Source organism: Pterocles gutturalis, unplaced genomic scaffold (genome assembly GCF_000699245.1).
Source record: "Pterocles gutturalis isolate BGI_N339 unplaced genomic scaffold, ASM69924v1 scaffold40742, whole genome shotgun sequence".
Classification (NCBI taxonomy): domain Eukaryota; kingdom Metazoa; phylum Chordata; class Aves; order Pterocliformes; family Pteroclidae; genus Pterocles; species Pterocles gutturalis.
In genome coordinates this window covers 1-12,123 of record NW_010114221.1, presented here as the reverse complement: position 1 = coordinate 12,123, position 12,123 = coordinate 1, and the positions used below count along the sequence as shown (strand labels likewise).

The 12,123-nt window shown below is 39.4% G+C and overlaps 1 protein-coding gene across 1 annotated transcript; it reads right to left on the bottom strand.

Annotated features, from left to right (window-relative positions):
- Window positions 1-1,835: 1,835 nt before the first annotated feature.
- Window positions 1,836-12,102, bottom strand: TEC (tec protein tyrosine kinase; the record flags this gene model as incomplete). The annotated part of the gene is made up of 11 exons (XM_010074767.1): window positions 1,836-2,035; window positions 4,333-4,490; window positions 4,831-4,949; window positions 6,045-6,109; window positions 6,654-6,870; window positions 7,035-7,206; window positions 7,980-8,054; window positions 9,304-9,437; window positions 9,956-10,035; window positions 10,198-10,252; window positions 12,041-12,102. Coding segments are annotated over 11 exons (1,215 nt in total), but the record flags the coding sequence as incomplete, so codon positions are not given.
- Between the last annotated feature and the right edge of the window lie 21 nt (window positions 12,103-12,123).

Below are 12,123 nucleotides of genomic sequence, written 5' to 3'. Positions count from 1 at the left end.
CTTTACAAGGTCTCCATTGAGAAACTGGGTGCAAAGGAGCAGTTAGGGAACGAAAGGCGAGCTCTGCTTACCTTAGATCTTTCACGTTCCTTTTTCTACTACAGGTAGAAAACCCTTGATTTTCCCCTCTAACAATACACACGATTGGTAGTGATTGGGTAGTGCACCTGGGGATTGAGAGCTCTTGGGCACTATGGAAGGCATCCTTAAAGATCTGCCAGCTCTGTTCTGCTCCCTTGTCCCTAAGGGGAGTTTCCCCAGGGATCCTTTCAACTAACTCATTGAAGAGCTGGAAGTTTGTTTTCCCAAAGTTCAGGGTCCTGTCTTTACTCTTTGCTTGACCCATATCCCTGCGTGCCCTGAACTCCACCAGTGTGTGGTCAGTACAGCCCAGGCAGCCTCCAATGTTGATGTCCCCAACTAACTCGCTCATATTGGTGATCACCAGGTCAAGTATTGCATCTCTCCTGGTAGGTTTGTCTATTCCCAGGAGTCTCTGGATTGCCTACAGCTTTCTGTGCTCCTCCTCCAGCAGATGTCTGGGTGGTTGAAATCCTCCAGCAGGACAAGAGCCTGCAAGAGCAATGCCTCCTGTGGTTGGAGTAGGAAGGCTTCATCAACCGCCTCCTCTTGTGATGAGGGGGCCTGAAGTAGACTCCAACCACCAGGTTCCCTTTGTTGCCTCAGTCTCTCACTTTTAGCCACAGGCTTTCAACCTGCTCATGGCTATTCTGCACTGAACATTTCATCATGGCCAAATTCTTTAAAATACATATTCATGCTACTAACTATATATTTAGTATAGAGTGTGTATACACACTGATATATATACACACACATGCATGGACTATCATAACACCATATTCACATAAACAATGAGTTTGGCTTATGATGCACTGATAGTAAATTATTGGCAACACATTCGCTGGTTCCAAATAACAGTTAACATTGTTTATTTACATACACATGTAGTATGACATTTTGTTAAGAACAGAAAGGTTAGATCACTGTACATACAGATGACAAAGAGGAGCTGTCCTTAAACACAGCTGAGAGCGCACTTGTGTTCATTTAAAACCCCATGTATCAAGTTGTGTATGTAAGTGAAGGTAGAACAAACTTGTGCTTGAAAATTTCAAGAGGGAAACACGTTATATAAATAAATGCATGGAATTTATATATTTACAATAAGTACAGCATATAAATTATAAAATAATTAAACCAAAACAAGGTACTATTGTACACTGACAGCTAGTTGTGCTAAATCTTGGACTTATTTTTCACAAGTAACCTCAAGACCAACCAAGGGAGGTCTGTGGTTGACCAAACAGCATAACATGGCTTGGGGTACATCACGGCTCAGTTTTGAAGCAAAGCTTTTTGAGTGTTACACTAAACTGAAGACTGTGCTGTTAACAACCTACTATATGCAAATGAAAGAGGCATGTTTTGTGTTCTTGCTGTGTCATAAACCACCCATCAATCAAGAAAATGTTTCTGGAGAGTCTCTGGAAACATTTCAATGTCAGTAAACAACCATTTACAGATACCTTCAATTTTTAAGCATGCAAATCACTACTAATACTACTGCCTGTGTAAAGAGAAACTCAGAAACATGGACTGTATGTACATGAACCCAACCCAGTAAACGCAAATTAGGCTCCTGGGCTTTGGCCACATTCTCTCTTTTCCTCCATAAAGAGCTCAACTTGCTAGCTATGCAACACTGACTTTTCAGAGAAAATATAGAGACTACTAGTATTGCTTAAGATACTGTGCTCTTTTGCCAGCATCATGTAAAACTCTCCTTGTGCTGGAAAGGATCAGATGTTACAGGTTCCCCACACCATGCAGCAGCATCCAGCAGCTTACAGGATCAAGCCTTTAAAAAGAAGTGGTGAAGCCACATCTCTGGAAAGTGGGTTCTTTCCTGTACTTGTGCTGCTGTTGTCTTTTTTCAGAAAGCATCTTCACCCTCTGCAATGTCAATTATTGTGCGAAGCAAGTCTTCAAAATTTGGGCGTCCCTCTGGTTTCTAAAAATAAAAGCATGAACAGCTGTGATCAGAAAGCAACACGTTGGGTCTTGATATAATTCTGTGGCAATGAATTTACTGTTCCATTAGATGTGAAGTGCAAAACTATTTCCTTGTGTGGATTTTGGACGTGCTTCATCTCAGTAAGCCTCACCTTTTTTTTTTTTTTTTTTTACCCTTTGAAAAAGCATAAATAGCCATTACTGGACTACACTCTTCATATAACTCATTTTTCATAGCACTACACTTTTTTTCTTCCCTATCCCCACCTCCCCCAATGAATTGCTCACATCTTTCTTTACACAAGTTGTTCACACTCCCAAGAATTTTGAATGTCATTCTTTGAAGCCTGTTTTACTTCCACATTATTTTTTGGACTCAGAAATTAGACCGCATCAGTTACGCAACATCATCCTTCATCTACAGTATTTATTTTCCATACAGTTCCTTATGTGTCATAGCATCCTGTTTGTTTTGTTTAATTACAACAGTACACTTAGTCTCTTCGCTGACCTTGCTGACACAGTTAATTTAGCATCTTCTGAATGTCTGGGTAATTTGCACTTTGCCTCCATTTATCAGTCTCTTTAGATTTGTATCAACTGCTGAATTTTTAAGCTTCAGTATTCACTTCCTTCTACAAATCATTAATAAATTTATTAAATGAGGACTGAGGTACCTACAGTTAATTGTATTTTATGACAAAGATTGACAGTATCTTGCCATTACTTGAGTCGTTTGTGATTTGCAAAGACTCTCCCCCATGTGATGACTGTTTAGATTTTATTGTTAATAATCCCTGATGAAATTGATAAATTTTTAATCAATTCATTAATGTTCATATAAGTCTTATAAAAACACATTAATATTGAAAGAGCATTAACAAAAAACTTATCATTATCCTCTAGGTAATTTATTATTCCATTTTAATGACCATTTCAAGCAGGTTACCAAGCATAAACAAAATTTAATGATCTTTAATTTCCTTGCTCCTGTGAATAAATTTCCTGAAACAGACATATTTGTCATTCTGTGGCCCTCCAGGGCACTGTTGTTTTTAATGTATTTTTTGCTGCATAAACCAACTGGTTTGTAAGTTTTAGATCTCCACCAGTTGGTTTGGTTCCATCACCTTCTCCTCCAAGACAAGCATCAGGCAGTATGTCATCTTTATTACTGGAAAAAGCATTTTTTCCCCAGCACCCCCTGGGCAAAACCTAACTAGAAATAAATCACATAGCTCTTTCCATTCTTGGTTTCCTTAATTGCTCTCACAAAATTAGAGGCATATCATTAATTGCCCCTATCATCTTAGAGACTTTCTGGTTTAATACTACAAAAATTGTTTTATACTGATTTAGTTGATCAAGTAGTAAATAGGGGTTTGCTACCCCTTTGACCTCTGTGAAAATTGTACAGTCAGTATATTTCTAGGTTAGGAGGATTAATAGTACAATGTATTTTTATATTTCTTTATAAACCTTGGGATTTGTGTTTAGATCCAACTGCAAATTAATTTATATTTCCTATATATATTTTTAATCAGGTAATGAAGTATTCTTTTAAAAAATTTTTGGTCATTCTGACATGGTTCTGTAATGATGCCTACAGGAGAGATGGGGAGGGACTCTTTATCAGGAAGGGTAGTGACAGGATGAGGGGTAACAGTTTTAAGCTGAAAGAGAGCAGATTTAGATTAGATATTAGGAATAAATTTTTTACTGTGAGGGTGGGGAGGCACTGGAACGGGTTGTCCAGGAAAGCTGTGGATGCCCCATCCCTGGAGGTGTTCAAGGCCAAGTTGGATGGGGCTTTGAGCAACCTGGTCTAGTGGAAGGTCTCCCTGCCCATGGCAGGGGGGTTGGAACTCAATGATCTTTAAGATCCTTTCCAACCCAAACCATTCTATGATTCTATGATTAATAAACTGAGGCAATATAAAATCAGATTCTCCACCTCTGGGCTGTTCTGACTGGATTTTTTTTTTTCCTAACAGTATTTGCACACAGATACAATCATGACCAGCAGAGATTTAGCAATTATTTAATTTTGTTACTAAATGCCTTTGCATACTTAATCTGACAGTCAATTTATTTCATAGAAATTTCCTCAGTGTTTTTTCTTAGCACAGCTCTAGTGTGCAAAGATATCCCAGGGGGATATCTTTGTCTTAGCAATAAACACGTGAATAGCTGAGAGCAATGGATACAATCAGAATGCTTCAGTAGGGATTAATTGCTGTTGCTAGATTGATTTTTTTTTTCAATTCAAAGACAAAAAAATAAAAATGTACATACCTCCTGCCAGCACATCATCATCATTTCATACACCTGCTTACAGGCTAGTTTGGGCCGATACAAACGATGTCCTTGGCTAACCATTGTTACCACTTCATAGTTGGAGCTTTTTTCAAAGGGCATTTTTCCCTCTGTAAATACTTCCCACATTAAAACACCTAACAAGAAAGAAAATAAACATTAAGAAAACAAGCAAGTAACTTCTTAAAATACATGTTTAATTTCAGCCCTGGGCTCAGGATTTCTGATAGATAAATAGTCTGAGATCCATATTCTAGAAAATGTTCACGTGTCATCGCTGAAAACATCTTATTATAGTAGAGTTTTAATAAAGAACAGTTCTAAAGCTCTCTGTGAAACTTTATGCAAGCATAAAATCGTGAGAAATGGTTTCTCTGAGCTTCTTCTCTGATGTCTGAATCCTTCCCAATAACTGTAGCTTAACTGCTATTGACAAAATATAAAAACAGTGCTTTCTTTCAATGATGAACATCTTACCGAATGACCAGACATCTGACTTGCTGCTGAATCTGCTATAATTAAAAACTTCTGGGGGGCACCATTTCACAGGAAATTTAGCCCCTGAGGAGCTTGTGTACTGATCATCAAGGACATACCTAAAAAAAAAAAAAAAACCAAACCCAAAAACCAACAACAAAATCATTATATCCTTCATTCAGCCTCTAAACCTGCAAACTGTAGTTTAGATTCGGATTTGAATATAAGAAGCTTATATTGCCACCTAGTGGCCATGACTTAGCATCACACGGTAAAAATAGCTGCTCTGGGGCAGGACTAAACTTTCAGTCAAGATCCAGTTCATTTTTCTTATGACTTCAGAGTCTTCTTTTGTGATTATTAACTATACAACACAGGCTTAGACCACCTGCAAGTTAAACGCCTGTATCATGAAAGCAAATTATGCAAAAGCATAGATTTTTTTGCTCTGTTTCTCACCAGACAGTCTGAATTCAGATGGGACATGCAAGCTCAGCAGCACAGAAAGGTGGCAAAAGCCATGAAGAGCATGGTCGAACTATGCTTTAACACCTTCCTTGTAGGTGCTGCTCCCCACCCCCTGCCTCACCCACATATCTCCCACCTGATGTAGCACCTGCAGGTGCTCACAAGGGCAGGAAAATGACCCCTTTCCAGCTCTCACCACCTCCCAGGACTTCAGCTAGCAAGATGACACTCTGAACCATCTACCCCAAGATGATCCCAAACACACTGAACAGCCTCTATAATTTATTTACCAAAATACAGATTAATTATTATTGTCTCTGCAGCATGAGCTCTGCTGTCTGAGACACAAGCTCTGATATGCCTCCTGCATCACTACAAGATTAAAATTTGTAAGATTTTCACAGATGTTACTGAGAGCTGCTAATAGAAGACCAGTCAGACCATGGAGTCAGTTCAAAGCCAGGCCTCTCATGGTAAGTGCCAGTCAAACTTACTTCTCAACAGAATAAAGTGCCTGGTTTTGATTTGCCAGAATTAAAATGAGTCAGGAAATCGACACATGACCACAGAAAAACAAGCATTAAAGGCACTGGGAAAAATAAGAACCAAAGGTTGTTCCCTAGAGATGTCAAACAATATAATTTTTGCCTGTAGTCTTTCTGGGTGTGCATTGCCTTATGGCTAAGTTCGAGGGTCAGGTGGATTTTCCCAAATCCCCACAAATGTGTTTGCACACTCATCCATACCTTGTCATTCCAAAATCCGACACTTTGACCACTCCCGAGTCACTCACCAAGCAGTTCCTGGCAGCCTGCAAAGACAATGGTTAGATTTAGATTAAAAATTTACCGACTCTTGCAGACTAATTACAACGGCCCAATGAGGACTTTGTCCTCATTGCTTAGCAAGTTCACCAATTTACCAAGTTCAGTGGCGTACCCTCATTATAAAATGTACATGTGCCTTTGCTCTTGATAGTACTGTTTTGACAACTAAACCATTTTCTAAAAAAATCACCAGAAAAAATAATAATCTCAAGGGATTAATGAGTGGTAAGAATAGCACCAACACAGAACAGAGATACACTCTTATATCAGTGCAAATAGCTATTAACTCTTTATAAACAAATTCAGAGAGATTTTATTCAATTTTCTTGGCAGATCAAAAGCCCTCATCATTTTCAGTACAAGGCCATTTTAGAGACTTGATTAGACCCTAAAGAGACAACTTCAACTACTTCTGATTTTCTGCAAGAACAAAAGCAGTTATTTACAAACAGGCTGTTTCAAAAACGGAATAGGTAAGTTCAAAAATAAAAATTTCAAAGAGGAGTGCATTGCTTAATGGGATATTACCAGGTCTCTGTGGATAAAGCTGTTTCTCTCCAGGTACTCCATTCCCTCGCATACATCTTGGCACATAGTGAGAAGGACGTCTTTACTCAAAACTCCACGTTTTTGCCTCAGGTAATTGAGAAGGCAGCCATGCTCCATGAACTCTGTCACGATGTAAATAGGTCTCTGTTGTGTGCACACACCATACAGCTGCACTAATTTAGGATGTGTTAGCTTCCTGAAAAGATTGAGATCGTGTCGTTATTACTTCCTCTGCCCAGTGCTAGTTTTCCACTCCACAAACCTGCAAAAATACCACCTGCCTGAGGTTTTTTACTTATAATTAGTAAACGGCATCAGAAGCCTAGCACTAGCAATAAAAGTGCCCAGCACGGAACTCACATCATTACTTTAGCTTCTTCAATGAAATCCTCTTCATACATCGCACCTTCACGAATTGCCTTGATGGCCACTTTATACTGTGCCCTCCATTTCCCAAGGCGCACTACGCCAAAGAGACCGCTCCCCAGTTCTCTCATGAATGTCAGTTCCGAGGGATTAATTTCCCATTTCTCTACAAAACAAAACAAACAAGAGCCTGTGACTGCTGTACTATGGAACATACCAATCTGATAGGTCATAGGGAGGAGGAAAGGGAAATGCTGGATTACTAGCAAATCAAGGAATTCAGGGAGAAAATGTCTTAGAACTATCTTGAAAATGGAGCATTTCTGTATCTCACAATACAAACAAACTTTTAGCTAGACACAACCTTTAAGCAGCTGCTGACCAACACAGAAGGCAAAACTTAACTTTGCCTGAAGCCAGTAATTACATACTGGTATTATCAGACTTGATTTCAACAAGCTGCCATCATAGAAAGTTATGCCAGTGCATAGCAGCTGCTCACGTCATCTGATGTGCCATGCTTAAAAAAGGTTATTCCAAGCTGTTCAAGAAAGTAACCCCTCCACGAAGATCAAAGGAGCCAAGGTTGAGTCTGTAGGCTTACAAAGGAGCCAAAACACAGCTCTTTAATTGGGTAGAGCTCAAGGTGTCCGCAAAAGTATGGAGGAAGATGCTGAATTCCCCTGGAGCAGCAGCAACATGTTCTGCGTCATCTCACTACTGCCCTTGGCACCACAGACCTGCCACCAGCTGTCACACCTTTGCACACCGATTCTCTGAGCAAGGGTCTCCAAGGTACAACTTGGGCCTGCCTAAGTTAGTATAGGCAATCACAGCACAAAATCGGGTCTTTTCAAAGTTTTTAGAAAATGTTGTGGCAACTTACACATATAAAATAATGAGAAAAGCTACATGCAGATTGGTATAAAATGCAATTACCATAGCTGAATCCTGCTGTTGTTGGTGCTGTTGTCTTCTTTGGGGTCACTGGGTAACGCAGCCTGGTAACAAGACCTGAGGTTTAAAGATAATTCAACAGACACAACTTACTTCTGAAATAGTGCCAGGCAGCCACTTGTTCACTGCAAACAGCAACACTGATTAACAATAACCTTTTCGTTATATACAGCTTTGACCATATTTTCTGCTATTGCATTGTTTTGACGATTAAAAGTGGCTACAGCAGGTACGCAAGGGCACTCACTGCATCTAGCTTGCTGCTGCTTCTTTACTGGTGAGAGATGGATATAGATATGTGCATACATATTAGTGCTTTGCCGTTATGCTGACACCAAAGGCTGAGGACTCCTTTCAGTTCAGAAAGAATATCTAAAATGTATACTCTCAACATTACTTTTGATGGCTTGTTTCACGTGTATAAATTCCAGCAATTTCATGTGGGGATTTTACACATATAAAATAAATGCTGCATGCTAGCTGAATATTCTCCCAAAACCTTGTCAGAAATCAATACATCATAAGGTAAAAAGCAATTAAGCAATTAAAAAACAAGTAGCAAAATCAGTTATAATAAAAAAAAAAAGCAGGATTATGTTCTTGGAGCATATTTTCCACAAAGGCATTTTCCAGAATATCATCAGGAAATGCCAGGTCATCTGAATTAAGACACAAACATCTGGAAAATATCGGTCATGAGGGAAATTTATGTACAGGGTGGACTTGAAAAATATATACTATATTAATATCTGTGCCTTGAACTTGACTCCTAAACTCTCCCCATCCCATCATACAGTGGGTTGACACACCAGCATCAGCCATCAGCTGTAGATCTGAAGCGCCTAACCTTTACAAAGACTCATCCTTAGGGATTTCCTAAGCAACACATCACTGTTCTCCTCATCTGTTTGCTAGATGGGAAGATAAGATCATTTTAAGCAGTGGTGGCCTCCAGGTAAAAACCTAGTGCCTGGAGAGTACTCTGGGGAAGTACCATCCCTGTCCATCTGCTGCGGGTTACAGGCAGCTGATGGAGACATGATGTGGAGCTAAAGGACTTATTTTTCCTGACTCAATACAGCTGTTCTTATGTTACTCTGATGACAAGAACATATATATATATATATTTACATACAACCTTTTGAGTGAATGTCTATAATGAAAAAAATGTGAAAATGCAGTGTCTCATGACTTCCCTGAAAAAGAAAGATCTATAAAAACCTAAAAATATTCATTAAAACCCTAAAATACCTCACACTCCTTTTCAAATCAACCCTCAGTGACAGAAAAAATCCAATTCATCTACCTGCTGCATTATGTTTATGATACTCAATTATTTCTGGAATGGAGTTAAAGAGATGTTTTTCCGCAAGGTAGTACTGCTTTGGTGACGTCACTGTTTCTTTTATATGGTAGTGTCTTATTCCTGATGAACCTTCTCTGCAAAAACAATAACAACAATAACAACAATAATAATGCCATTTGTTAATTTTGTAAGAAGAGCACATTGACTAGGAAAAGGAAACCTAAAGGGCCACTGCAGGTCCTCAATGTCACATGGTTCAGGAACAGCTTGAATAAAAAAGATCCCGAGTGCTGGTGACTTGTCACAGTCAAAGTTGAAGACTAACCTGTAAAAAGTTCATTTTCAGCCTCCCTGATCCAGCTGACCACACACAGATGCGAACACTTGGGCTGGCAGTAGGGAAGAGACCAAATGAGGTGGGGGAACAACACCTCCTTCTTTGGGTGGAAGTTCGAGTCCACAGTGGGTTAAATCAAACATGACCTAACCATGGAGTTCAGAAGCTCATTTTAGTCACTCATCTTTCCTATCACAGCAGCCCCCTTTTCTTTGTCGAGCTCTCTCCTGGGCTTTCCCGCAGCCCAGGGGCTTGGATACAGATGCAAATGGATTCAGACCAGACAAGCCGTGCAGAACAGCCACAGAAACTCACCCTCCAAATTTTGTGTAAAGGGAAACTGTATACAGGCCAGGCTGACTTGAGTCTCTCACCACAAAACCACCTTCTTTATCCTAAAATGCAAGCACATCAACAGTTTTGTACAAGAGGTTTTAAACGGCATGTGTCTTCTACTCGTTCTGTGATTTTTGTCTGACAAAATAAGCATTTGCTTTAATAAAAGAAGCTACTTTGTGCAAATTACATGCTTAATACTGCAAGGCTGCTGTGCTCACCTCGTTTCTGAGGAGCTGCTCTGCCTTGCTTCTGTTCAGGTTTCTGCTGTACCACCTGCAACACAACATCAGTAACCAAAGCTTCTCCAAGGTGCACAATTTACATAAAATGCTTAAAACAAAGTATTACAAAACTACATATTCAATGATTTTATGACAAGAACTGAAACTTTGTTAATGTAAAAAAAAAAACAACAAAAAAAAAACCAACAACAAAACACCTCTCTATTACATTGTGCAGTTATCCCATAAAAACACTTTGAAACAAATCCAGTGAGACCCCACAGAAGCCAATAAAGTTCAGCTAAGTGAACTAATTTTGTGGCAAAAATACTTCTCAAACGTGCACAGGCTGATGGCACTAGTTGCTCTGAATAGCAGCCCAAGGGCACGCTGGCAGCCCTGGGGAAGCAGCTGCCTGCACACTGGTCAAGCCACCTGCGGAGCTGTCTGCTAGACTGCTATTTCATCCACTAACTTCACAATTTTGATTTTCCAGGGAGGAACCACCTGCCAAAGAGGAGGCTGAAAGTGAATTAAGTGTCATGGTTGCACACCCCTGAGCTCGGTGCTGCACAGGCAGGTTAAAGCTGCCACAGAAACACTGACACTTCAGCTAGCTGCAGCAAATGATATAAAAAGGAAAAGCACACAGCTTGCGAATGTCACGGGCACAATCTTTCTGAGCCATGCTGTCACAGCAGTAACTGAGCAGGAAAGTGGCACAGCAGCCTCTAATCAAGTTCTGCTGTTCTGGAGGTAGTGGTTTCTTGCAGTTGGTAGATGACCTTGAGTAATTCTCTGTGGACTGCGCGGTGACTCAGAATTATGGCCCCAAGGTGGTAAGACACAAAGTGGCTGGACCAGATAAGGCAGCGCAGTTCCTTCCTTCCCTTTCTGCCAGCCCTGCAGTCCAGCTCAGAGCAGGGCAGGGCTCTTGACAAGAGCGGCAAACACAAGAAAGCAACAAAGAACAAGTAATTCCCTCCAGTAAAGCTGAGGGCAAAATCCCAGAGGAAATTTTACCTTCTGTCAAATCACAGCAGAAGGAGCCATATGTGGCTGAGAGCAGAGTTTTGGAGCTACTAATGTGGTTTTGTAAATTGGTTTTAATCATTATTTCCTTACAGCTCGATTTGATCTAAAAGTCATAAAACATGTCTTAAGTTCTCAGGCACAAGTTTATGCTGTACTTAAATTTGAATATCAAGAACAGGCTTGGAGACTACAGTGTAAAATTTTGTCCTGATGTTCTTAATAAGTACTCCATAATTAAAAATCAACTGTAAAAAGCATTCTTTCTTAAAAAACAGGTATATGTTTACAGCTAAGTTACATGCATAACCTGAAACTTAAAATGCACTGAGGGATATATTTTTTTAAAAATTAGAGCTGCCTTCCAAAATCTCTGATCTGCTATGTTTACTTTGAATTATTTCCACTGTTTTCTACTCTACTATCTTACTGCCACACACTTTGGATAGACATTCACTTCAACATTTAAAAAAAACATTCCACACACTTATAATGAGTAAATTTCCTTCAAAGTTTCCCTTTGCTTATGGGAGAATTAGGAGGGGTGTTTTGTCTTAATAGTACTAGCCTAAAAACTACATGCTTGATGGCCATCTCACTGACTTGACTCTACATTAAAAATCACAGCAAAATCAATGAGGAGAATCAGAACAAATATATGCCTATTTCAAATAATTAAGTTTCATCTCTGAGATCAATGCTGTCATACGTAAATAATTGCTTTTAAAACTTTAGAAATATATTCACATTCTTAAAGCATAGGTTTAATTTTATGATCTTCCAGATTTTAATTCAAATAATCACTTACTCATACTGGTCAAGGTTGTTGGACTTCTTTCCTGTTACATAGTTGCTTGGAATATATCCTTGTTTTCTAAAAAAAAAAAAAAT